Source organism: Nestor notabilis, unplaced genomic scaffold (assembly GCF_000696875.1).
Source record: "Nestor notabilis isolate BGI_N333 unplaced genomic scaffold, ASM69687v1 scaffold24217, whole genome shotgun sequence".
In the NCBI taxonomy this organism is placed as follows: Eukaryota; Metazoa; Chordata; class Aves; order Psittaciformes; family Psittacidae; genus Nestor; species Nestor notabilis.
This window is the reverse complement of record NW_009937240.1, coordinates 16032-40066: the sequence shown is the minus strand read 5'-3', so window position 1 is coordinate 40066 and position 24035 is coordinate 16032. Positions and strand designations below refer to the sequence as shown.

At 36.8% G+C, this 24035-nt stretch overlaps 1 protein-coding gene across 1 annotated transcript in view; it reads right to left on the bottom strand.

The window, feature by feature from the left end:
* Positions 1-663: 663 nt before the first annotated feature.
* The window catches only part of LOC104408985 (putative methyltransferase-like protein 15P1), a gene marked incomplete at its 5' end in the record, with an annotated part of 37462 nt that continues 14090 nt past the window's right edge, over positions 664-24035 (bottom strand). Inside the window, one exon of the mRNA XM_010018740.1 lies at positions 664-804. Within this exon, the coding sequence (XP_010017042.1) occupies positions 664-804 (141 nt within the window). The remainder of the gene's footprint in view (positions 805-24035) is intronic.

The following is a 24035-nucleotide window of genomic DNA, read 5'->3' as shown; positions in this document are numbered from 1 at the left end:
GAATGCTCTCTAACTGGGCTGTTTCTTGAATAAAGGAACTTGTATGACCACAGAAAACTAAAAATTTGCATTTAGCAATTGTTCGTTTAGCAAATTCAGCACTCTTAAAAGAAAATGAGCTTTACACAGAAATAGTAGCTTATTCAATTGTTTACTAGTTTCTGAAGCCAGCGGCAAAATATTTAGCAAACCTAATACTGAATTAAAATTCATTTATTTTTAAAAAATTAAAATATTCATAAGCAATATTTAAATAACCTCATTATTTAAAAGTATATTATTTCATCTTTTTTCATGACATATTTACCACAAAGTGTATGTTTTGTATAATCCTGCCATCAGAATCATCTCAAAGCAAACAGAACACATGAAACTTTCTTAAAACAACTTTTAAATATAAAATCGGTCACTTGACACATACTCAAAATTAACAATTTACAGAAAAAAACGCATTTAACTCCAAAAACCTCAGAAGAAATTGCATGCAAATACTCCTAAAATGAACTGGATGTGCTATTTAATGGGGTATATATAGTATATAGTACTATTCTCCAATAAGCCATTAAAAACTATTTATCAAAACTATAGAGACATATTCAATTGTGGACATAATAGCACAGTATCTACCTTATCTCAACCATATTTAAGACAGGAGAAGACAACTTACGGGTACGATTCTGAAAGCTGCTGAGCTATGCTATAAGCTGTGGGGTCCCTGTCCAGTGCATATATCATGATGTCGCTGGCTTTCTCTAGAAGAGCTGTAGTGTGACCACCGGCTCCAAACGTCATGTCAAGGAAACGCTGTTGAGTGAAAGATAAAACACCTTTACCTTTCAACAACAACAACAATAATAATAATAATAATAATAATAATAAATGTTTGTTGATTTAAAGCTGCTTTTGCTGATTTCCTCACATGGGGGAAAACATACCATTCAGTATAGTCACAGCACAGCAAGTCTCAAAAGGAGGAAAGAAGGAGAAGGGCAGCTGAGATAAACACTCCGGAAAGGTGAAAACTGCTCTCCTGGCTATGTGGTTTCTGCAGGCTCATTCTAGAGGTTTCTGTAGTCAGAGACCACATGACCAAGAGGCTGACCAGGAGGCTTTGCTCCTGAAACATTCCTAATAAACAATGACTTGGGACGCAGTCATCCCCCTTGAACCAAGGCAGGTTGGGCTATGCCTCCATTAACAGGAAAAACGAGAAAATTAGGTAGAACTTAATGCTGCTTTAAGTCTTTACCTGTAAAATAGCAAGACTGTTTCTAGAAGGTGTCCCATGCACCTTTCTCCTTTGGCCTTTGTTAAGTACAACACTCACACTTAACAGCTTAAAAAGCAAGAACTATATTGCTGACAGAAATAACTGGCTCTTCACTTAGCAATGAAGAGGTTGCATGACTGCAGTTCCACTTACAAAATATTTCTTTTCAAATTACTAAAAAAGTATCTATAATTCTATACCCTAGGGAAAACATACTGGAGTTTAGAAAGCAACAGAATTTTATTGTTTTATAACACTGCATTTAAAACCAAAGTAGAAATGTGACTGAGCAGCATTTTTTCTAGTTTCTGCATCTCTAAATTGCCATAAATCTTACCCCTGAGTTCGTTTAACTGACTGGGGGAAACAGCAGACTCCATGCAAGCTAAACTGGAACAACAAAATTCTCTGCACCCTTCAGTACGTATTTCTCGTTAGGCTTTTTCTAAATTCTCAAATTACTTTTTGTGTGTGAAACAGTTTTTGAAGACCACTTAACAAGTGCAATCATATTAGATAGAAATTGATGTGAACTAAACTTATTTTCAAAAACTACACACCCTAAAGGTAAGCACCTTTTAAGGGAAATGTTGTAACTTATCTCTTGAAAGAATTAAGATTCAACCACAAAATCCCTTTGGATAAAAACAGAAATTCAAAGGCAATGAAGACAGACACAAACATTTTTCAAGAAATAGTTTTTAGAGAACATAAATAAAGGCTTTTTAATGGAAATTCTATCATAATAAAACAATATGTATGAGAAGAATAATAATACAACTCTAACGTGATTATACGAACAAGTTATGATCCTTTCAAATCTTTAGGTTGTCACAATTTAACTTCTTTGTGTGATACCTTCATGTTTCCTAAACCTATGCTCTAAAAGCAGAACTTTCCTATAACATTTCACAAAGAAAAAAAAATTGGGTTGACTCATGATCCAACATTAAATTGCACCACTCATTCAAAAAAATAAATAACTGATACAGATTTTTTTAAGCAGAAGACAAAATTATATTACAGAGGATATGATACTCATATTATATAAATGCTCCCACTATTTAATTAAGGATTCTGATTTATCTTCTGCCTAAAACCAAAGTATATTCACTGAAACCAATTTATAAGTACAAAACTGAAACAGTCAAAAAAGTATGGGTATTTTTTAAAAGACAACTAACCACAAGAATTTGACTAGGTTTTTAAAATACTTATATACATTAAAAAGTCCAATCTACTGATGACATATTTTGTCTATAAGCTCTCACATTATCACTGTTGACCAGATTCAGAGAACCTCTCTCATGACAGAGGCTCCATTCAGAATGGGTTTTTTGTTCTGCACTGTTACTTCTGCTAACCTTGTAAAAATCCAATACTGGCTATTGAGTGGGCTATTAAAGTAATTAGAAAAAATTGTATTCTCTCTCCTAAATGAAAATTACTAACATAAAAGTGTAATTGTTAACTCTGAAATTAACATGAAATCTAAATTAACATTTAATCTATAAAATATACAAATCCTCTTAAATTACTCCGAAAGTTTCCAAGAAATGTCTGATATTGTTTGATTTCCACTCAAGTTATTTCCATTTAATCCTTACCAGAAGTAAGGTACATAAGCAGTAAACAAACATGTCACTTTTATCTTCTATTTCTGTAGATAAATCCCTTCAGGAAAATGTGAAACAACAGTAGAAAATTAAAACCAGATTTTGTTTCTTGCATAGGATTAACCCACTCAGAAACGTGGTCACACCAGTCTCAAGTGTTAATTAGGACTGCACTTATTCTGCAACAACACAAAACAATCAAAACCAAAATTACATCATAATTCCTCTTGCAAAAAGTGAGTTTAATCAACATTAGCAACATCACCTGGGTTGGGTTTGGTTGTTTTGTTTAAAAAAAACCCTTCTCCAAATCCAGGGTAGTCAGTTCACCTGGTAGCTTCCAGAGATAGCCCACATTATCCCTAGTGTGTCTTTTGTTAGAAACATACCTATAGAAGGCCCTTCCTGTTATCTTTCACATCCCTTTCCAGACTCAATTCTAACTGGGCCTTAGCTTTCATGACCTGGTCCCTGGCTTCCCGGACAATGTCTCTGTATTCATCCCAGGCCACCTGTCCTCACTTCCACCTTCTATAAGCTGCTTTTTCCTTCTAAGTTTCCTCAGCAGCTCCTTATCCATCCATGGAGGTCTCATGGCCCTCCTGCCGCACTTCCTTCTAGTCGGGACATAACACTCCTGAGCTTGTAGCAAGCGTTCCTTGAATATCAACCAGCAGTCTTGGGCCCCCCTGCCCTCTAGGACTATATCCCATGGCACCTTACTAAGCAGGTTCCTGAAGAGGCCAAAGTCTGCTCTCCTGAAGTCCAGGGCAGTGAGCTTGCTGCATGCTCTTCTCACTGTCCTGAGGATCTCAAAATCCACCAAGGTTGCCCTGGAGCATCACATTTCTAAGCAGTCCCTCCCTGTTGGTGAGCGCAAGGTCAAGCACGGCACCTCTCCTTGTCAGCTCCTCTATTACTTGTAAGGCAAAGTTGTCTTCCAAACAATTGAGGAACCTCCTGGATTGCTTGTGCCAGGCCATACCATCCCTCCAACAGGTATCAGGATGGTTGAAGTCCCTCATGAGGACAAGGGCCTGCAAGTGTGAGGATGCTCCTATCTGTTTGTAGAGAGCTTCATCCACAGAATCCTCCTGATTAGACAGCCTGTAACAGATCCCTACTGTAATGACCCCCATTGCCATTCTCTCTTTGACCCTGACCCACAAGCTCTCTATTGGCTCATCACCCAGGCAGAGTTCCATACTCTGCAGCCTATCACTGACATAAATAGCTATAACCTCTCCCCGTCTGCCTTGCCTGTCTTTCCTAAGGAGCTACAACCTTCCATTCCAACACTCTAGTCATAGAAGCCATCCCACCATGTTCCTGTGATCCCAACAATGTCATACCCCTGTAGCTGTGCACACATCTCTAATTCCTCATCCTACAGGTGTTTGTATAGAAGCGTCTGAGCCAGCCTCCAAATAAAGCTGACTCGTTGCCTGGAGCAGCTGAATATTTACTACTACCTATCTTTTTTTTCCCCAAAAAATGAATTTTGGAGATCTTGTAGCTCACTCAAGAATACTTAGATTTGTTATTTTGCTTAACAGTCTCACCTGTCCTCACACACATCTACCAGCCTCTTGCTTTCACTAATTTCAAATTTGATAAACTTTAAGCTTGGTAAACCCCTTATATATAATGAATATTAATGTACCGTACAGCAGATCTTATAAATAAACTAAAAATAAATGCTAGTAGTGCAAAGGAAATAAGAAGAGAAAGGATAAAGCTCATTGTACCATGATAAAGTGACAAACTCTCAATATTGTGACAGCATCAAAAAGCTTTAGTTAAGAATTCATGCAGCATTCATTGTGAATAAACACATGCTTACCAAATTATATTGCCCTTTCTGGAAGAACCAACACAAACCAACCAAACCTTTAAGCAACAGCAGACAATTGTAATGTAATCTTTAAATCGGGAGCACTACTCAGAAGAAGATACAGCTCTGATTCAAGCACAAGGGACTGCAGGAGTGAATAGACAGTGCTGGATCAAATACTGCATCACCAGCATCAGTGGAATAAGCTGAAGTGGTTTTGGCCTCCTAACAAACCTAATTAAGGCTACATTAAGTACACTTTACATAATTCTGTAAGGTAGACCTTCCATGGATATAACCTTTGAACTGGACAGATACATATGCCTGAACTAACAACAAGTATTCATACAGGTGCCTGTTCCACTCAAAAGCACCTTTGCATGTAGAACCTAAAAAAAAAAAAAAATCACCTTAAGTTATCAAATAATTTTATTATTAACAACCTTTTTGGAGCATTGGTCACATTTTCAATAGCTCACTTTACTACATTGCCTCATAATACAGTTTTTATACATCCCATTCATCTTTCATGCCTGAAATAAAGATGCTTCATTTTTTCTTCCTTTTTCTCTTTTGCCTAGTAGTTTTTAATCAAATAAAATTAAATGACATTTTATCCTCCTGATCCTATAAATACCGGAAAAGATTATTACATGAATTCCTCCTGCAGTGACTCACCGTTCCATTGTTAAGTTATGACAGCCCCATCAGAGTTCCCCTCGGGAATTTTCTAATCAGTTTGTGACTGTGTTTTAGAAACCATTTTGCTCCTTCATGACATACAGACAGAAACAAACAAAAACTTTATAGTTTTCATTTTACAACTAGCTCTAAGATCGAGATACAAACACTTCATCTTCCTCATTTTTGTATACGAAACTTTTCACTGACAAGCTACCACCTAATGAATACCTTTTAGGCGCTTCATTTTACTATGACTGAAGTCATCTGTAATTCCACAGCTCATAAAGGTTACTCCAGAATACCTGGTAACCTTTGCAATTATTTTTCCTTTACTATGTAGCAAAAAGAGATTGCAGAACTTATACAAAATTGAAACTCAGACATGACACAAATTGAAACTGCATGAGACTTACTTTAAAAACTTGTAAATCACAAGTTTCGTCATTAGCTCCAGTAATTTCTAGTCTCTGCTTGCTTTCTTTGTTAAATGCAAGAACCTTACCATGTTCTTAAAGTAATTTGATCCTTTGATGTGCAACTTTATTTTCTGCTACTAACCTTAATTCTTTCAAGCACTTGATGGCAATCAGCTGATCTGTCACTAAACATTTTTTCTTTCTCTTGCAACCCTGACATAGCCTCAAACAGGTCTGTGACAAATTGTACAAAATCTCAATATCCAAGACATATTTAGTTGAATATAGTACGCGAAGGAGCATGCAAAACAGTCTTCTATCCCAGGTCTTTTCCATCGTTGCCGGTATGACAGACTTGTGTTTACCTTCTGGTCTAGATAAACTTTGTCTCAGCTTCTTCGCACTTACACAACACCAAAATATCATTATTATGCTATGAATAACTAATACACATAAAGCATTCCCCATGGCTCTTACCAACATATAACATGAATTCCTTCTAAAAACCAAGAGCCTGTTATGTCCTAAAAATGACCTTGTACTGCATTGTTTTTTCTTCAACCCCCACTTTTTCTATTAACCCCCCCCCCAAACTATGTTGTTAATGATCATCCTCTTGGCCTTCAGTAACTGCTATCACCTGAAACGCCTTAACTACAAATTCACTGATATAAGAGAAAAAAAAAAAACCCACCAAAAAATCAATCCCAAATCAATCTTCCTGGGAAAATGCAGTTCCTTCCTCCAGCCCCATTTCTCACTTCCTCCAAATACTTAACGCACACTCACAGAAGAAACAACTACAATTATTCCCCTCAGATGCTCTTGAATCACACTGTTGGTGTTTTTCTCTTCTTGTATAAAGAAATCTTTCTTTAAGTGGCAATCATTCAAGTATAGCAGGATAATGTACTGAGAGAATATTTTGCAGTACCCTTCAGAGTACATTTGTTGGAGTATCCTCCTCACAAATTAAATGTTCATCAGACCCATCAAACACACCATGAGGAAATCACTTAGAAGGCAGTGAAGACAGCTATCGTGCCAGTCAAACAGAACAGCAGGCCAGCCATGGAAAGACAAACTGATAGTACATATATTACAATGCACGACCTCTATACAATGTAGAAATAATTCACCTTTGTAATTTGCAATATATGTATCAAAAATTGTTCAAATTTACTTTTATAAGGAAAATGTTATTCATTATTAAGCCAAAATAAGGGAGAATCCTACTTAGTCACCTCTTTCAGCTATCAGAAGGACATACTTCCTGACGTGCAAAAAACTAAGCCAAAAGTAGTGCTGATTCTAGAATAGAAAACAATGTGAATGTAAAGTTTAAAATATAAGCAGAAGAAAAATTAGCTTGAAAAAGCTACACACTTGGGCAGTAAATACAAATATACTGTTTCAAATGATACATGCCCAACGGAGGATTTTCCACCCAAAACTGAGCTTCAAAATGATAAACTAGAATCACAGAACTTTCCTGTGGGAGGTAAAGAAAAGAAATATATCCACAATCCCTGCTGCCACAGCAGAGAATGCAGCCCGTCCCAACAGCCCCTCACCCTCCACGTTCAGTCTTCCAGAATAAAAGTCAGGAGTTAGAGAGAATAACAATCATGAAATCAGCATCTTTTCAGTGCTAGCATAATATATTTGCTTTGAACGTAAATGGTACTCTTTGCACTTTTTTACAAGCTTGAAACAAAAATCACTAGAATACCAGTTTATTTGAAACAAACTTTGCAAAGAAAAAGGGAAGAACACCTATTCAGCACCCAAACTATGTCTTCTACCTTTTCAACTCATTAGAAGAACAGAAAATGCCTGGTATCTACTGATGAAGAAACAAAAATAATACAGAGAAAGACTCATGCAATTGAGACAACAAACATCAAAATAACAATTTTTCTTGACATACTGTTATACTGGATATTCTAACAATAAGTTCACAAAAATAAATGGTTATGGAATTAGAGCAATAGCATATTTCAATGTTACTAAAGCCATCATCCACAAGCGTATTCCAAGCCAATCACAACTAGGTCATGGCACTTCTCTCTTTGCTTTCACTGATCTTTCTTAGTGGGATGACAAGCCAACGTTTGTCACAATAATGCGGTTTCCATGTTTGAAATATGCGCTAGTGTTTTCTTGTAAATGCAGAGAAGGTCAAACTACTAGTACGCTTGCATTTTGAACCGAGATGTTTATTAAGGCTAACAATATTTCATTTATCACTGCATCACCAGGCACTGTTGGTAGGTATCAAAGTACTTACTCTTATTTCTATCTATTCCATCACTTGGTGGAAAAAAAATCCCAGGAACAAAAAAGTAATATCACCAACAAAATAATCAACACACTGCAAGATGCTTTTTGCTTCTTCATTCTCCTGGTGTTTCTATGATGATTCATGTTCTTTAAACTTGTCTGAATTTACTTGTTATTCACAACAGAAATTGTTCATTGTCACAACACAACTTGTTTTCCACAACACAACTTGTTTTCCACCCTACTGTATTTTTAAATATCAGCTCTAAGTGCATTGAAGTATAAATATACCTGACCTCTTGTTCAAACATCTTGATTTGCCACAGCTTACCATTTGAATACACTATAATGCAACTATTTCAGGTACACTTAAGGAGAATAACAAACTGAGTTGAAGTGGGGAGCAGTGACAAGGAATTCTACAGGAATCATTTGCTAGCAAAGCTTTTTTTTAAAGGAATAATTGATCTGCTGTGTGCTTTTCTTACCATATTTTTCACAACTAATCACTGCAAAGGTATGAATTAATATATCAATTTAAAAAATAACTACTGGAGTACATAAAGGCTCTTGTTTGGGGACATATTTTAAGGTCCTCAGTGGGAAAAGGCAAAATCTCTTCTCAATTCTTTAGATTTTTCCTTCCCTTCTGCAAATCTCAAAGTTCACCAGCTCAAAATTGAAAATGAATGCTGAGTGCCGGCCTTTGTTAATACCAACCTTGCTGAAGCTACAGTTTCAATAAACAAACAGAAAATTAATCAGAAGGACAAAAGAGATACTAAGGAGGAAAACTATATACATACTTAAATGTTATTTCCTTCCAGCTTCTAAAAGTAGGAACTCTGTTCTACCACAACACAAAACAGAACTTACACATACTACGGAAGAGGACAGTGATCCAACAAAGAGACTGCAAATCCTATTCCAGCCAATAGGCTTGACCACGGCTTGACCATGAATTCCCAAGATCCTAAATGGGCTTCTCTTGGGAGACAGCAGGACACACTGCTTTAAGGAGGCAACCTTCCCAAAACCACATCCACCCTCTATAGAGAATTATAACACGTTAAGGTTGGTATGCATGGAATGAATGGGAACCTCCAGGTGTGAACAGACCTATTCTGACCCCTACAGACTATCACTAAGAACACCACTAGTAAATATTGTTACATATACACATTTCTAGATGCATGAAGAACTATGATTTGAAAAAAATAGTATTTAACAAAACTTACTAATTTCAGAACTGTTCTGCTTTGCAGTCTCCTTCCCAGATAGTAGTAGTAATTGATGAGAACAAATAAATATGGTTCATCATATTCCAACTCATTTTCTGAATTCCAATAGAAGACCAATTACTACTTCAGTCTATGAGCAAGTATTTTTCATCCCAAAATACATTTGATCAGTATGACACAAGACAGGAGAAAAGGTTCTGCTGCTCTCAAATCTATGACACTCAGCAGAATTAAGTTACAAACATTTCATACAGGCCTAACATCAGTTCTGACATTCTCTGGTATACAGTAAGAAAGTATCAGCACTTGTACATTGTTGAGGTTTTTCTTCAATTTCACTTTTTTACTTCAACAAAACATTTTACAGTAAGAGATTACTGTGATGGTCCTTAGAAAATCAGAAATTTATGGTCATATTCAATTGCCTTAATTTTAAGATAATTGTCCAAGTGAAGGAAGAAACAGAAATCTATTCAGAAAAGAAAAAAAAATCTATCTTACTTGAAATAAACTTCCCATGTTGTAACTTGCAGCAATATAGTACATACTATTTTTCTGTTCCTAAAATTATAATTAATTTATTTTTGAATACTCTTTCTAATGAACAGGAGAAACAAAGTTCAGAGAGCCTTTACAGATTACCTTTAGCTTATATGCACACCAATGAACAGTAAAAATATATATATTCAGTAATTTTATATAATACATAGTCCTAGCTTTCTAATCAATAAAATTACACTAACCCATTTTGTCCAAATTAATTTAAAACTTAAGTTAAACCCCTTTTGTTTTGCAAATATTAAACTATGTATGTACATGCATGCTACGCTGTACAATGAAAATTAATTCATCTGCAAGGTGGCAGAAGATGGACAAGCATGGACCTCTAAAGGTCAGCTTGCCTTGGTGCCTTAACATGGCAAGGAGTTAGTTCCATATAAACCAGTTAAGCTGTTTCTGGGACCAACACGATCTAACATATTCCCACACTACCAAAACCATGTTATATATATTCCATGTTATGGAATGCGATTTTTAATTAACAGAAAAGATAATAATTCTGAGATAAAAGTATGTTCCAACTTGGATGTTTTCGTAAGAAACTGAATGGATGGCAACAAAACCTGTTTTGTGCAGCTAAGCATTCTAGATGAAAGCAGATGGGTTGGTTGTTTTTCTTCACACCAATATCTGATTCAAACCTTATTCGCTGCTGAAATTGTTCACCAACAGAAGGACATAAACAGTAACTTCTCCTACCTTCTTCCTCCATGTCACCTTCTTAGCATGCACAACTCAAGCCTATGAACATCATTTCCATAAACTGTTGATTTTTAATCAAATTATGGCAGTGCAGATATTATCGCATACAATTCTCAAAACACAATCATGTTAAAAATACTGGTTTCGTATGCCAAATACAGTAATGGAAAGGGCAAGCTTACCATGGTTTTGTATTCCTTTGGAATTTTTTTTACATTACAGAAAAAAACCAAAAAAACCAAAAAAAACCCAAAAAAAACCCCCAAAAAAACCAAACCAAAATACCAAAGCCAAACCATTTCTCCTGAATGCTTACATATCCAACATTTGCACTTCTCACAGCACTTGCCTTTAATCCACTAAATATATTCTGTCAATATTTTTCTATGCTAAAGCAGACAACCATTGTGTCATCTTCGTTCCCACATGGGCTGCGACCCTTCTTAAAGAAATTTTAAGATTAGCGTTTGCAAGGAACAGCAAAACTTCTAACATGAGCCTACAAGATATTTGAGGTACACACAGAAAACTGCTCTGCAGCTCATCATGTTCAAAGCCACATGTCAACATCTGTTGGAGTGGTTTTGCTAGATCATGTTTATGACCAAATATAATGGAAAAATTAAATTTAGGACTCTCTTTCCTAAACACATGCGCTGAACACCACAGTCCAGAAAATGGTAATAACCAGCAGGAAGCAAAACTTTCATTTTGTAAGAATTTAAAAGGCACTATTGAGGTATAACTTTGTCAGAGACAAAAAGGAAGTAATTTCACATCTCTTACATAGAGTTTATTTCAGGTATTATTTTGCATTTTACCTTCTCTCACAATTATTTATGAACAAATTACGATGATCATTGTGTGCAGCAAATAAAAGAATATAGTCCAAAAGGAGCTTTGAACTGTTTGCCTCGGGTCACTGGGAACATATTTAGGTAATAAAAAAAGTGCTTCTTTAAAAACTTAACATTTACAAACAAAGAAACAAAGTTATTAATTGCAAAGCCATTGTAAATTAGTACATGGATAAAGTCAGTTACGCCATCTCAGTTACACAGAACAATCCAAAATGTCAGCATTAACTTTGGAACATATTATTATGGTAACAAGCAATCTATTCAAAAGACACTAATGGAAGTTGGATCATTTTCATCTGAAAGACATATGGAGTCTTTTTCCTGTCAACTGAAGTTCATGGCTGCACTCAATTTACAACTCTGATCAGACTAAAGTGCTTAAAATCCTGCAACATGTAGTAATCTCACAAATGCTCTCCTATCATTAGATAATAATTACGTAACTTTGTAACATTATAAATAATCTCACAACAGTTTTTCTGCTAATTGTGCCATTATATGAAAATAACAGCATGCAAATATATGCTCAATTTTATTTTTTTTTTGAGCTTACCACAGTTAAAAAAAAAAAAAAAAGAGAGAAAATTCTAAATAAACCCCATGGCCTTCACCAGCAGAAAAAAAAACTGCCTTGAAAAATAATTATTTTTATTGTTCACCTTTGGCTGAAGTGGAACCACAAGATCTTAAGTTACATGTAGCCACCAACTCAACTACATTATGAATGGAAGTTGTTGTTAAGAAGAGTAACTTACCTTCAACATCAAAAAATCTACTCATCTAAACTCTTTCACTACTTTTCTCTTAGTAGTATTTTTTCATCTAATATTCCCTACTGGTTAATTCATGGATATTTCAAGAAAAATTACATGTTATCCAATATATTATTATTCTAGAAAAGAAAGTCAAAAGGCAGTTTTCTGAGAAGAAGCTCCCATTTTGGTTTTGACATTATTCATACAATAAGCTTATTAACATTTTTTCCAGTAACTAACTCAGCAAGTTCTCTCCTTCTCTGAGCTAGTCCTTAATTTCACTTTTTGTAACTCAGATCTGAACATACTAAAAAGAGGTTTCTGAATCTCAGCATCCAAAAGTTAATTTTTTAATTATATATGCAAAAACTCAAAGTAATATGGCATTTGTGATCTGTTAGGAAACATTAGCTCCCAAATATCATGAAGAACTATATTTTCTACAAAGTATGTAAACAGAAGTTCAATTTCATAAGAAAGGTATAAGAAAAAAAAACAAAGCAAAAAAAACCCCAACCATAATGTTTCGTATGCTCCCTCACAAGACAAATCCACACTACTATATTATTGGATAAAACTGGAAACACATGATGCATATTTACTTACTCTAAACAATGTTACAGAATCATAGAGTGGTTTGGTTTGGAAGGGACTCTTCCAACTAGACCACACTGCTCCAAGCCCCATCCAACCTGGCCTTGAACGCTCACAGAATCTTAGTCTCAGTCATCGTATGTAACGGCCACAGTGTGATCCTTTGGTCATTTGTCATTAACAGTTACTTCAATTGTTCAAAACTGACATGCTTTGGGGTGTTTTTTTTATTTTTTAGCACTCTCCATGGAATTGGGCAGCAGCAAGTCAATATGATTAACAGAACTGATTTTGTTCTTTAGGATACTGAAGCTCAGCTGACTCACAAATTACATGTATACTCCATAGCTATTTCTCTTCACATTTTAAAAAGAAAAAAGTTTTTAAAGTAAAATCAGGCTATTAATATTTCCATATTTCACCAGAATTAATAGACAACATCGTCCTCCAGCTGCACTGTGCTATGTGTTTTTTCTCAAAGACAGCAGTGCTTAAGAACTGTGGGCTCGGGGCACATTCAGTAAAACATGACATATTACCAGCTTTGCTTCTGATACTAGTGAACCCAGGCTCCGTTACTTCAGCTCTAGGATCAGTATTTCTTTGAAAAGGTCATGCCTGCCAACTATCTGCTTCTTACTCAGGATATGAACAGTTCAGGACAAAGCTAGAAAGGGATGCGATGAAGAGTTGCCAAAGGTAGCCTGTAATTTAGATGCTTTTCTATTTGCAGATTGTTGGGTTGATGAGCAGAATCGAACATCAGAAGCAGAGTTTGAGCAACTGTGCAACAGACTTATACCCTTATCACACCAGTTCACCCTAACCTATCAAGTAGCATTCGCTTCCCTAACACAGGCAAGTCAAACACCGTGCTGATAATGCCTCATTTAAACACTGCAAGAAGGTAGGCTAAGTGTTATCAAAAGCGATGTTCCACTTAGAAGCACAGACCACTGCTGAGGATGCATTGTCAAAGGACTGTCTGTAGCAACAAAAGACTGTGCTGTAGGCTAGCATACCCTAAGAGCCACACAAATTCAGTTATCTCCAGACCTTGGCTGATGCCATGTATCTTGCACTGGATGCTAATTAGGTCTGCTAATATTATGATGAATTAAAAGATCTGGCATGTCGTGACATAATACTATTTTTGCATACGTCATTTTTGTATTGTGTGGATCAACCAGACCTTGTTCCAGTCATTTCAAGATTTACTAGTATCCAAACAAATCACATAAATGGCTATATGAATAGAGAATCACCAGAAATCATGTTCACGGATTAGACCATCAGCCTTGTTTACAATGCTTTTTAGAAAGAGAAATGTGCTGGCTCAAATTCCTACTTTATATTACAGCAATATTTGCAGTATGGCAACAACAATATTACTAAAGTTTACCCTTACAGTTCATGAAAAGAGTTATTGCTAAACTGAGGTAAGCTTCTGATCACTTCAGTCTTACAACTGACAGCCTAAAGCCAATAAAAATATTTTCTGCAAATCACTTGGTCCCAACGCATTTCAGTGTCCTTTTAAGATGAAATAATTTCTGCCTGAAGAGGGAAAAGGTCAAATGTGAAGTGGCAAGGGAAGATGAGACACTGATACTGAGTATCCAGGTTACATTAGTCATCTTTTCATGAAATTAATACAATATTTTGGGAATAGGGTAGAATTCAGCCATGCTTTTATGAAATACTAAAAAATATTTACAAATAATTTATTCCATTTTTTTTTTACTTACAATGAGAGATTTCTTAAAAAATACTTTTGTAATTTTGTAGGATGTTTTACAGCAATTGCTTTCCATACTGTGAAAAATCCCTATGGAGTTACTTACCAAGTGACTGACTACCTTACTGTAGCTAAACATAGCTGCTCTAAACCAAGCAACAAACACTGAACATTTTTCAGTAATTAGAAATGCAGTGCTACTAAACTTCATAGAGCAAAGAAGATTTAATGACCTCCAATACACTGTAACTGGAGATGCTCATATTCTCACTTAGTATGCAGGTACAATACACTAATACATAATTAAAGAACAGGCAGTTACTGATTTATATTTATGCGAGATCAGCTTTACAGAAAGGAACATACTTCAGACTCACAGGCAATTAAAACCAGATTAATTTCCTACCACAAATATCAGTGCAAACTCCTAGTGAGAACAGTAAGACTTATCATTTACTTTAATACTCTTTATTACATTTATACAGCAATCAAAACATAATACAGACCCTGAGAAAAATCCTGTCATTCACCACCGGCAAAAATAATTAGCATAGAAACCTCGTAGAACTATACGGTTTTCACAAAATTCATTTATTACAGAATGCACCCACTCTGCCCTTGAGAGCATATAATTGAACACCAGGAACTTCCAACCTCTTGTAGAAGCTCTTCATGCAACTGGTTCAACAGTATTGTAAGAAATCTTAATCAGCAGCACATAATTAATTACAGTAATAAAACATGTTTAAAGTGTTGACATACGTGACTGAAAAAATATGTATCTACAACGTAGTCTGAACGAGTGTCCCTTTACTTCCTTTTTAAGGCAAAAAACATTCTCAATTGTGTATTTTAATATAACATGCCATTCTGGAAATGACTGAATACAATGTCATGATTAAATTAAGAAAATTATTTTTTTGGGGTGAGACAAGGAAGTACAAAATGAAACATAATCCTTTGTAAATAAGAAAATGCAGCTTCAAGTAACTTTAATCTTGGTGGCTTTGTACATAACAACAAAACTTTCCAAACCTAAAAAGCCCAACCAAAAGAACATAATAAGGATCCTTGTATAAGATAAATCGTTGTAGCTGACATAGTTTTAGAACCTTATGACCTTCATACAAGATTTATTGTAACCAAAACAGGACTGTAGCTAGGGAGTATCTGAAACTAGTAGATGTTCAGGAGGTGCTGTAGCGAAGTTAACTGGTAAGTAGAAGGATGAGGAGAAATCACTCATTTATGTCAGTGGTGATACCGAACTAACTAAGCTGGTGTAAGCATTTATCTACTGCGCATGCTTCACAGACTTCCAGAAAAAGAGTTCAAGGAACAGCCAAGTAATGAAGATCATTGGAAGAAGTAAAATGACCACCAAAGACCACTACCACGTTGTTATGCACATGCGAAAATAGGTGTGGAATTATTTAAAACGATTCTCGGACAACTAATGCATATGTATGAAGTTTATTGGAATTGTAATGAATATGTATGTTAAGCAATAATATAATCACAGTCTGCTTAATGCTTAAATGAGACACACATTAGGAGGAGATATCCCCTGTGTCTCCCAGCGCTGCAATAAAGAATACCTGCTTGAAAACTTAAACTTCGTTGGCGAATTCTTAACGACTTCTACAAATCAGGGGGAGGTAATATTTTTAAAGACAAGATGTTCAGCTGTTAATTCCAAAAAGAATTAGACTGGTGCATTAAGAACATAATAAACTATATTTTACATTGAAGTTGTTAAACTATCTGGGTGCACTTCAACATAACAGTATAGACAGCCAAAAGCTGGAAGAGGCGGCATACCAAATTCTTCTCATTCTGACAACGCTGTTTACAAAGTAAGCACTACCTGTGGCAGCATGTTACAAAACAAGCAGCTGGTTTGGCTCACCTCTCTTAGTTCTTATTAGCTAAAAAAAGAAGCATAGATAGACCACATCTAACAATTACCTAGATTATTGTGTTTAACAGTAGCTGAATCAACCAGTTCTAATACAGCATTTAAAAACACAAACAGGGGCAATGCTACTCAACATGCTACTCTCCATGTAAAAAAGCTGTTTTAAAAATCCCTACAAATACACAGAAAATAAGAGAGTTTTATCACGAGGAGATAGACTGTAAATACAGAAAGCTTTCTTGCTCCCCTTTGTCTATTATTTATTGTCTGCAAACAAATTGGTTTACTCAGTGTTGCTATAATCACGCTTGTATGCCATGATCATTTATTACAGGCCAAAGGAATTACCATTAGCACAGCTCATTTGCTTTATGAACTGTACACACATACAATACAGTTCTTCCGAAAAGAACTTCTTATCTAACAAGACAAGATCAAATGAGTGTGACAACAGTAAGAAAGGCCATACAGATAACAGTAACAATTCCATGTAATTACATAGATTAGTAGTCATCTCCCTCCAAGCAAAGCAATTAAACACATGTTTATCTTAAGACATAGTTTCATTTACCTCCAAAAGACTATTCATGGGTTTAATGTTATGAGAATTGCTTAGAGTGCTTAGCTGGCTCCACATCAACTTGCACAACTAGATGGGGCTGTTAGTTTCACAGTTGCTAGCTTTATCCTGCATTTCCATCCAACAGCTACTTGCACAAGAAAAAAAACTTAAAAAGCAATTATAATTTTGAATCCTCTCTTCCCAAAGCAGAATCTGAGCTAGCAAAACCTCTCCTTCGATCTAACTCAACACATTCCATCCTGTTGAGCTCCTCAAGACATCAACACACAATTAGTTACCCTTTCCCTGCTGCCTGCTGTTGCATACACAAGCTTGCACTGTCCTGTATACAGCCAACCTGATAAGGTAGCAATACACCAGAGCAGTAAAGTTACAGGGGAGGATGGCAGCACAACTTGGAATTACCAACATCTCGGAAATTGTACCAAAATTCACAAAAAAAAATAAAAGATAAAAATAAAAAAAAGACAAAAAAACCCCATAGGTATAGCTGAACAACAATAAAGGCAGATTAGAACTTTAATGAAGGTTCATTGATTAGGCTGGGCAGAGAAGAGATTCAGAGCAGCCCTGCGGAGAAGGACTTGGGGATGGTGGTTGATGAGAAACTCGACATGAGCAGGCTTCAGTGTGCGCTTGCAGCCCAGAAACCAACCGTATCCTGGGCTGTATCAAAAGAAGCGTGACCAGCAGGTCAAAGGAGGTGATCCTGCCCCTCTACTCTGCTCTCGTGAGACCTCACTTGGAGTATTGTGTCCAGTTCTGGTGTTCTCAACATAAAAAGGACGTGGAGCTGTTGGAGCAAGCCCAGAGGAGGCCACGAGGATGATCAGGGGGCTGGAGCACCTCCTGTATGAAGACAGGCTGAGAAAGTTGGGGCTGTTCAGCCTGGAGAAGAGAAGGCTGCGTGGAGACCTCATAGCAGCCTTCCAGTATCTGAAGGGGGCCTATAAGGATGCTGGAGACGGACTCTTCATTGCGGACTGAAGTTGCAGGACACGGGGTCATGGCTTTGAACTTAAACAGGGGAAGTTTAGATTAGATATAATGAAGAAGTTCTTCACAGAGAACTTCTGGTGGTGAGGCACTGGAATGGGTTGCCCGAGGAAGTTGTGAACGCTCCAACCCTGGAGGTGTTCAAGGCCAGGCTGGACAGAGCCTTGGGTGACATCGTTTAGTGTGAGGTGTCCCTGCTCATGGCAGGGGGGTTGGAACTAGATGATCTTAAGGTCTTTTCCAACCCTAACTAATTTTGAAACTTCTGTAAGAACAAAGGCTGCAAATCTCCACACTCCAGTAACACAGAAAATGTGCCTCACTTAGACGCTGCAAACTGAAGTATCCTGTGTGGGACAGTCCCTTTCAGCACTAAGAAGTTCATCATGACCCAGTAGTGTGCACTTGCAGCTCAGAAACCAACCGTGTGCTGGGCTGCATCCCCAGCAGCGTGAGCAGCAGGTTGAGGGAGAGGATCTGCCCCTTTACAGTGCTCTGGGGAGACCCCCTCTGCAGTCCTGCTTCCAGCTGTGGGGCAACAACACAAGAAGGACATGGGGCTGTTGGAGCGAGTCCAGAGGAGGCCACAGAGATGCTCTGAGGGCTGGAGCAGCTCTGCTCTGGAGACAGGCTGAGAGAGCTGGGCTGGGTCAGCCTGGAGAAGGCTCCAGGGAGACCTTAGAGCAGCTTCCAGTGCCTAAAGCAGCTACAGGAAACTTGAAGAGGGGCTTTGGACAAGGGGGAATGGCTTTAAACTGACAGAGGGGAGATGTAGATTAAGACATTAGGAAGAAGTTTTTCCCTTTGAGGGTGGTGAGGCCCTGGCACAGGTTGCCCAGAAAAGCTGTGGCTGCCCCATCCCTCGCAGTGTTCAAGGCCAGGTTGGACACAGCTTGGAGCAACCTTGTCTAGTGGAACTGTTAGGTCCCTTCCAACACAAACCATTCTATGCTTCTATGAACACTTCCTCCAATTTAACCACAGCCATGAAAATCTAGTAGTTTTCAAAACTGTGATTTAGTGACTGCTTCCAGAAAGAACAGAAAAGGACAACATACTCCATGAATTGGCCAGCAGTACTGAAAAGAAGTCATGGAGACTCCTAAACTTGCAAAAGAAATAAATAAATAAACAGATAGATAAACAGATAAATAACCCACCACACACAACACTCCATTTTCATGTTCACTGCTGTAGATAGAAGAATATGAACCCATGACTGGAGATGATCAGCAATTTTCTAGAACATACACTGTAAGAATCCAGTTGCAATTCAAAAACAAGAGTGGTATTTGTCCCCAGCTGCTCTGATTAAAGCAGAGGGAAACAAAAAACAGAACAGGTGATGAAAACTTACTCAGTATGAAAGTCAATGCACAACATAATTCACCCTGTCACATCAACTGAGTGTATTCACTGCTGTTATCTTCACTCCACAACCTCCTTAACCAGGATATGAACGTATATGCAACCATCTCTAGAAGAAAAAGGTTGTGAAGCTTGACAGGTACGTAGACATGCATGTTCTTACCAGTGTCTGCTGATAGGCATGGCTGGCCATGACATTCAAGCCTCAGGTGCTTCCCTGAACACTAGTAATGCAGAATGCCTGACCAAAAATAATGGCATTACCATCATTTATAATTATTTGCACCCCTTTACTCAAAACGTATTTCATCAAAACTGTCATTCAGACATTTCTAAACATAGTTTGATAAGGTAACTAGCAACTGTGAGCTCCATCTCCTAAAACAAGAGTACGGATACATTTTCTTGTGATTAAGAACCACTGTTTTACACAGCTTTTAGGACTTGTTTAGAATAATTGCATAGTTGATATTGAATTTGCCCCTTATATTGCATTTTTTGCTTTTATTGTTTATATATTTTCATACACAACTCAAATAGAAAAATCCTAAAATAAGCAATCTGATTTGCTGAGAAAAAGTAAAGACATTTATCCTAAACGACTTCAGAAAATTCTTCACGAAACCATACAAAACCCGCACAGGGCTGAGAGTAGCTTTCCAAGTGTATTTATTGCACTGTTTCTTAAATTAATTATTATAACCTCCAAAATTATTCTAAAATTGGTACCTTAATTGTTTCATGTCCACTAGGTGTTAAAATTTACCTTCTGGATTTTCTAAATGCCAGCTCCATCAGGCTGTGAGCGCTTACTCTTGCCCACTCAGAGTCAGGTCAACAAGACACAATTTTTGCATAGCATTTGCTGAAATCACGTCTTAAAACTAATTATGCTCTCTACCAGCAGCCAAGAGACTCACAAATACTTCCAAGACTGGTGTTTCTGACACCACTGGCTTTGTGCTTGGTTTTTTTTCCCCTTACCTGCCTGGAAGAATGACCTACTCCGATAGAAATTTTGTACAGTACTTGTAAAAATAATCCATACACCAAAGCAAGGCAAAACTATTGGCTGTAACATGCAATATGTCAATGCTCGCAGAAGACAACCTCTAAATATTTTACTGAGATGTTCAATGAAATTACAGAGGAAAAATTACAGATACCACCATTAGTTATTTGCTTGTTATAAAGAATGCATTGTCCCACACAATTAAAAAGGCATGACTTCTTACTGTGTGTAAACATTCCTAAATATTCCCCCTACTTAAAGCAAATGAAAATCTCCCTACTCGTGGTATATTCAAGACTTCTGTACCAAGATGCAGAAATCCCATTAACAGGTCAGGAATCTCACTGCTGCTTCTTCAGTACTCCAACTTACACCAGACTGATTCTGCCCAGCAATAACCTAAGCAAAAGAAGTTTGAAGTGCTAAAACCCAAAAAATGCAGGTACAAATGGTCTGTGGGAAACAGAATGAGAACAAATAGGAATCTATCACCACTTCTAACTCTATAACCAAGATTACATGAGCAACAATGCTCATGTGATCTTCTCCTTCCAAAAAGAGACATTAATACTTTACAAAGTAATCACTTCACACAACTTTACCACTGAAGATACTACTACTACTGTTACTGTACAAACCACAATATGACAATTCCCATATTACTGCCTTTAAAAACCAAGCTACAAGTCTCCACCACAGAAAACTTCCCTTAAATCTTCTGCAAAGAACAAGAAATGTTCACCTGAAACAAAGATTTTTATCTGACTTCATTCTACCTAGAAACTGGATACCTCCAAGTAGAGTTTCTTTTCTCCTCAGTGACTGTTGAGGCAGGTGGAAGCTTTGCTTTAAATCTTTACTGCTTTTTTTCAAATGGAAAAGATGCTTTGAAATATGCTGCATTAATGATTTTATTGCTAGTTGCTGGGACAAATATTTTGGGGACCATCGTAAAAATATCTAAACATGTTCACAAAGTGAAGTAATGGAACAAATACCTACATGAAAAAGTTACAACCATAAACCTATTTTAAAATGTAGGGTTTTAAATAACCCGAAATTATATGCAAAACCAAATTAATAGCTATTTTGATGGAGAGTAAGATTTGGGAAAAAGGAAGAACAGCTAGAAAAGGAACTGGATAAAATCAGGACAAAGATGACAGGAAAAATACATAGAGTAAATCCCACAAAGGAAGAAGGCTCAGTAAGTCTTGCATCCTAAGAGAAAGTTGGTGTAAGGGAAATCTACAATCCAGAAAAACAAGAAAGTCACATTCAAAGAACAAATCTCAGAACTAAGTGAATGATTGTTTCAGGAGAGAACAGGACACCTTCTATCAGTGCTGCTTTATATGAAACTGAGCTTAGATGAAGACAAGAACAGAGGAAATGTGGAGGAGCCCCTCAGGACACATCTCTCTGGTCCAATACAACATCTGAAGGCTCCAGCAATTTTCTGTGGAGGACTATTAACATTGCTTTTATACAGCTGTAGCAGATGGTATGATTCACTTATCTCAAAATACAAGAGCTCAGGGAACTTGATGATATTATCACGCATCAAGTTAGAACAAATAAAAAAAAGTACCTTTCATGCAAATATTGAAACCATGGATATCACATTGCAGGGAGAGGGCTAATATTTAACACCTTTCTTAGAGAGATTAAACTGGAAAAAAAAAAAAAAAAAAAGACTATGCTAGTGATATTACACAAATACAACTCTTTGGTTTTTTTCCTTCCAGGTTGCTCCAAGCCCCATCTGACCTGGCCTTGAACACTGCCAAAAACAAGGCAGCCACAGCTTGTCTGGGCAACCTGTGCCAGTGTCTCACCACTCTCATAGCAAAGAATTACTTCCTAATGCCTAATCTAAACCTTCCCTCTTTCAGTTTAAAACCATTCCCCCTTGTTTGCCACTACAGATCCTTGTCAAAAGTCCTTCTCCAGATTTTACTGTACACTTGTTATGTGAACCAGACCTGTATTATGATGGTCTCGTGATTTAGCAACATCTTTAGAACTAAAGAGCTTACAAGAGAGGAAAAACTGTTCAAAAGAAAAAACATACATAATCCGAACAGCTCCCATCTCCACAAGTCTCTAGAAAGACTTTTCTTCACCATCCCAGCTTCAGTACTTAGCATATACAGAAGTAGCATACACAAGTTCTAAAAGTTCAAAAATGTTGTCTCAGTTGAAAGAAACTGAGTTGACAAGAGAGCCACCATCCACTCAAGTTTTCCCTCCTCAATTCTCAGCTGGAGCAAGTAGGAGTTCTACACAAAGCCAGCAAGGGTTTTTTAATCAATGCAAATGATTTTGGGCAAAAAAAAAGTAAAAAAAAAAAAAAAAAAGTAAAAAAAATTTGAAATAAAGCTCTGGCAGGGTTTTTTTCCCTTCTAATGAAAGACAGACAACTTCAAAACATGTCCTCTTCCCTCCTGCCCCCATATAGCTCTTTGCCTCCTCAAGCTGCATCATGCAAACAAACACACACACAAAGGCACTGAAGAACAGCAGGCAGAAAGGCTCCAATGATATTGGAAACCACTGCCATCATCTGGGGATGACATGCAGGCACTGGGATAAAGAAAAGCCATTTATTGTAAAACAGGGAACAACCCAAGAGGAACACTAGAAATTAAAACCAACAAACTGAAGACGTAATCTGTAAATCAACACAAAAAATACCAATTTTTTAACTTTTAAGAAATACTGCTTTATGCTTTTAAAAGTTGAGAATAAGTGAAAAAGTATTCATCAGTGCTAATAGGACAGTTCTTAATGAAGAAAACTAAAAAGAAAAAATCCTCAAAGGACTCTAAACATCTGTAAATCCACAGGCATGGTAAAGAGCATAATTAACTTATATGTGACCTAACATGAAAAAAAAAAAGATTCAAAGTACTATAAGAAAATATCACAAAGAAGACAGTAAAAGATAATGGCAATGGCAGGTCTACTCAACAGAAACAAGATCTTAAACCACACAAATTTTAACAGCAACGAACAATTAATATAAGTTGCTAAAAACAAAATACTTCAGTGGGATGTCAATCAGTAACACTGAGCTGACAACTGTGCTTTAATTAAATTTGAGACTGTTACCAATTAGTCTAGAGCACTACAGGCTTCATGCTGCGTATGACTCAGTGCACTGACTCATCCAGTCAAACTTTTCTTACAGAAGAACTAGCCAGGCACCCACAAGGATGCAAGATCAAAAAGGAAAGTAGTTTCATTGACCTTCTTAGCAAAAATCCTGTTTCAAATTTAGACGACCAAAAGTACATACTGACACAACTGCTCAAACACGTTTATGAAGGACAGAATTTCAGGAGCACTGTTTTAATTCCATTTTAGGTAAACATCTCAAAAAAATCAAAATACAAGTAATGCTTTGTACAGTTTAAAGCTGAAGTAGCAGATTTTAGGTCTGCTCTTTAAAAAGGTGCTCAAGTAGCATTAATTGTTATTAATAAAATATCTATAATTTTTCATTGAAAGATCCTGTTTTCTGCACCTTAAAGAGTCCCAAGTCATTTTAACAATTGGAGGCTGAAATTTTTTTATGTCATGTCTTCAGCTGATGGGGGGG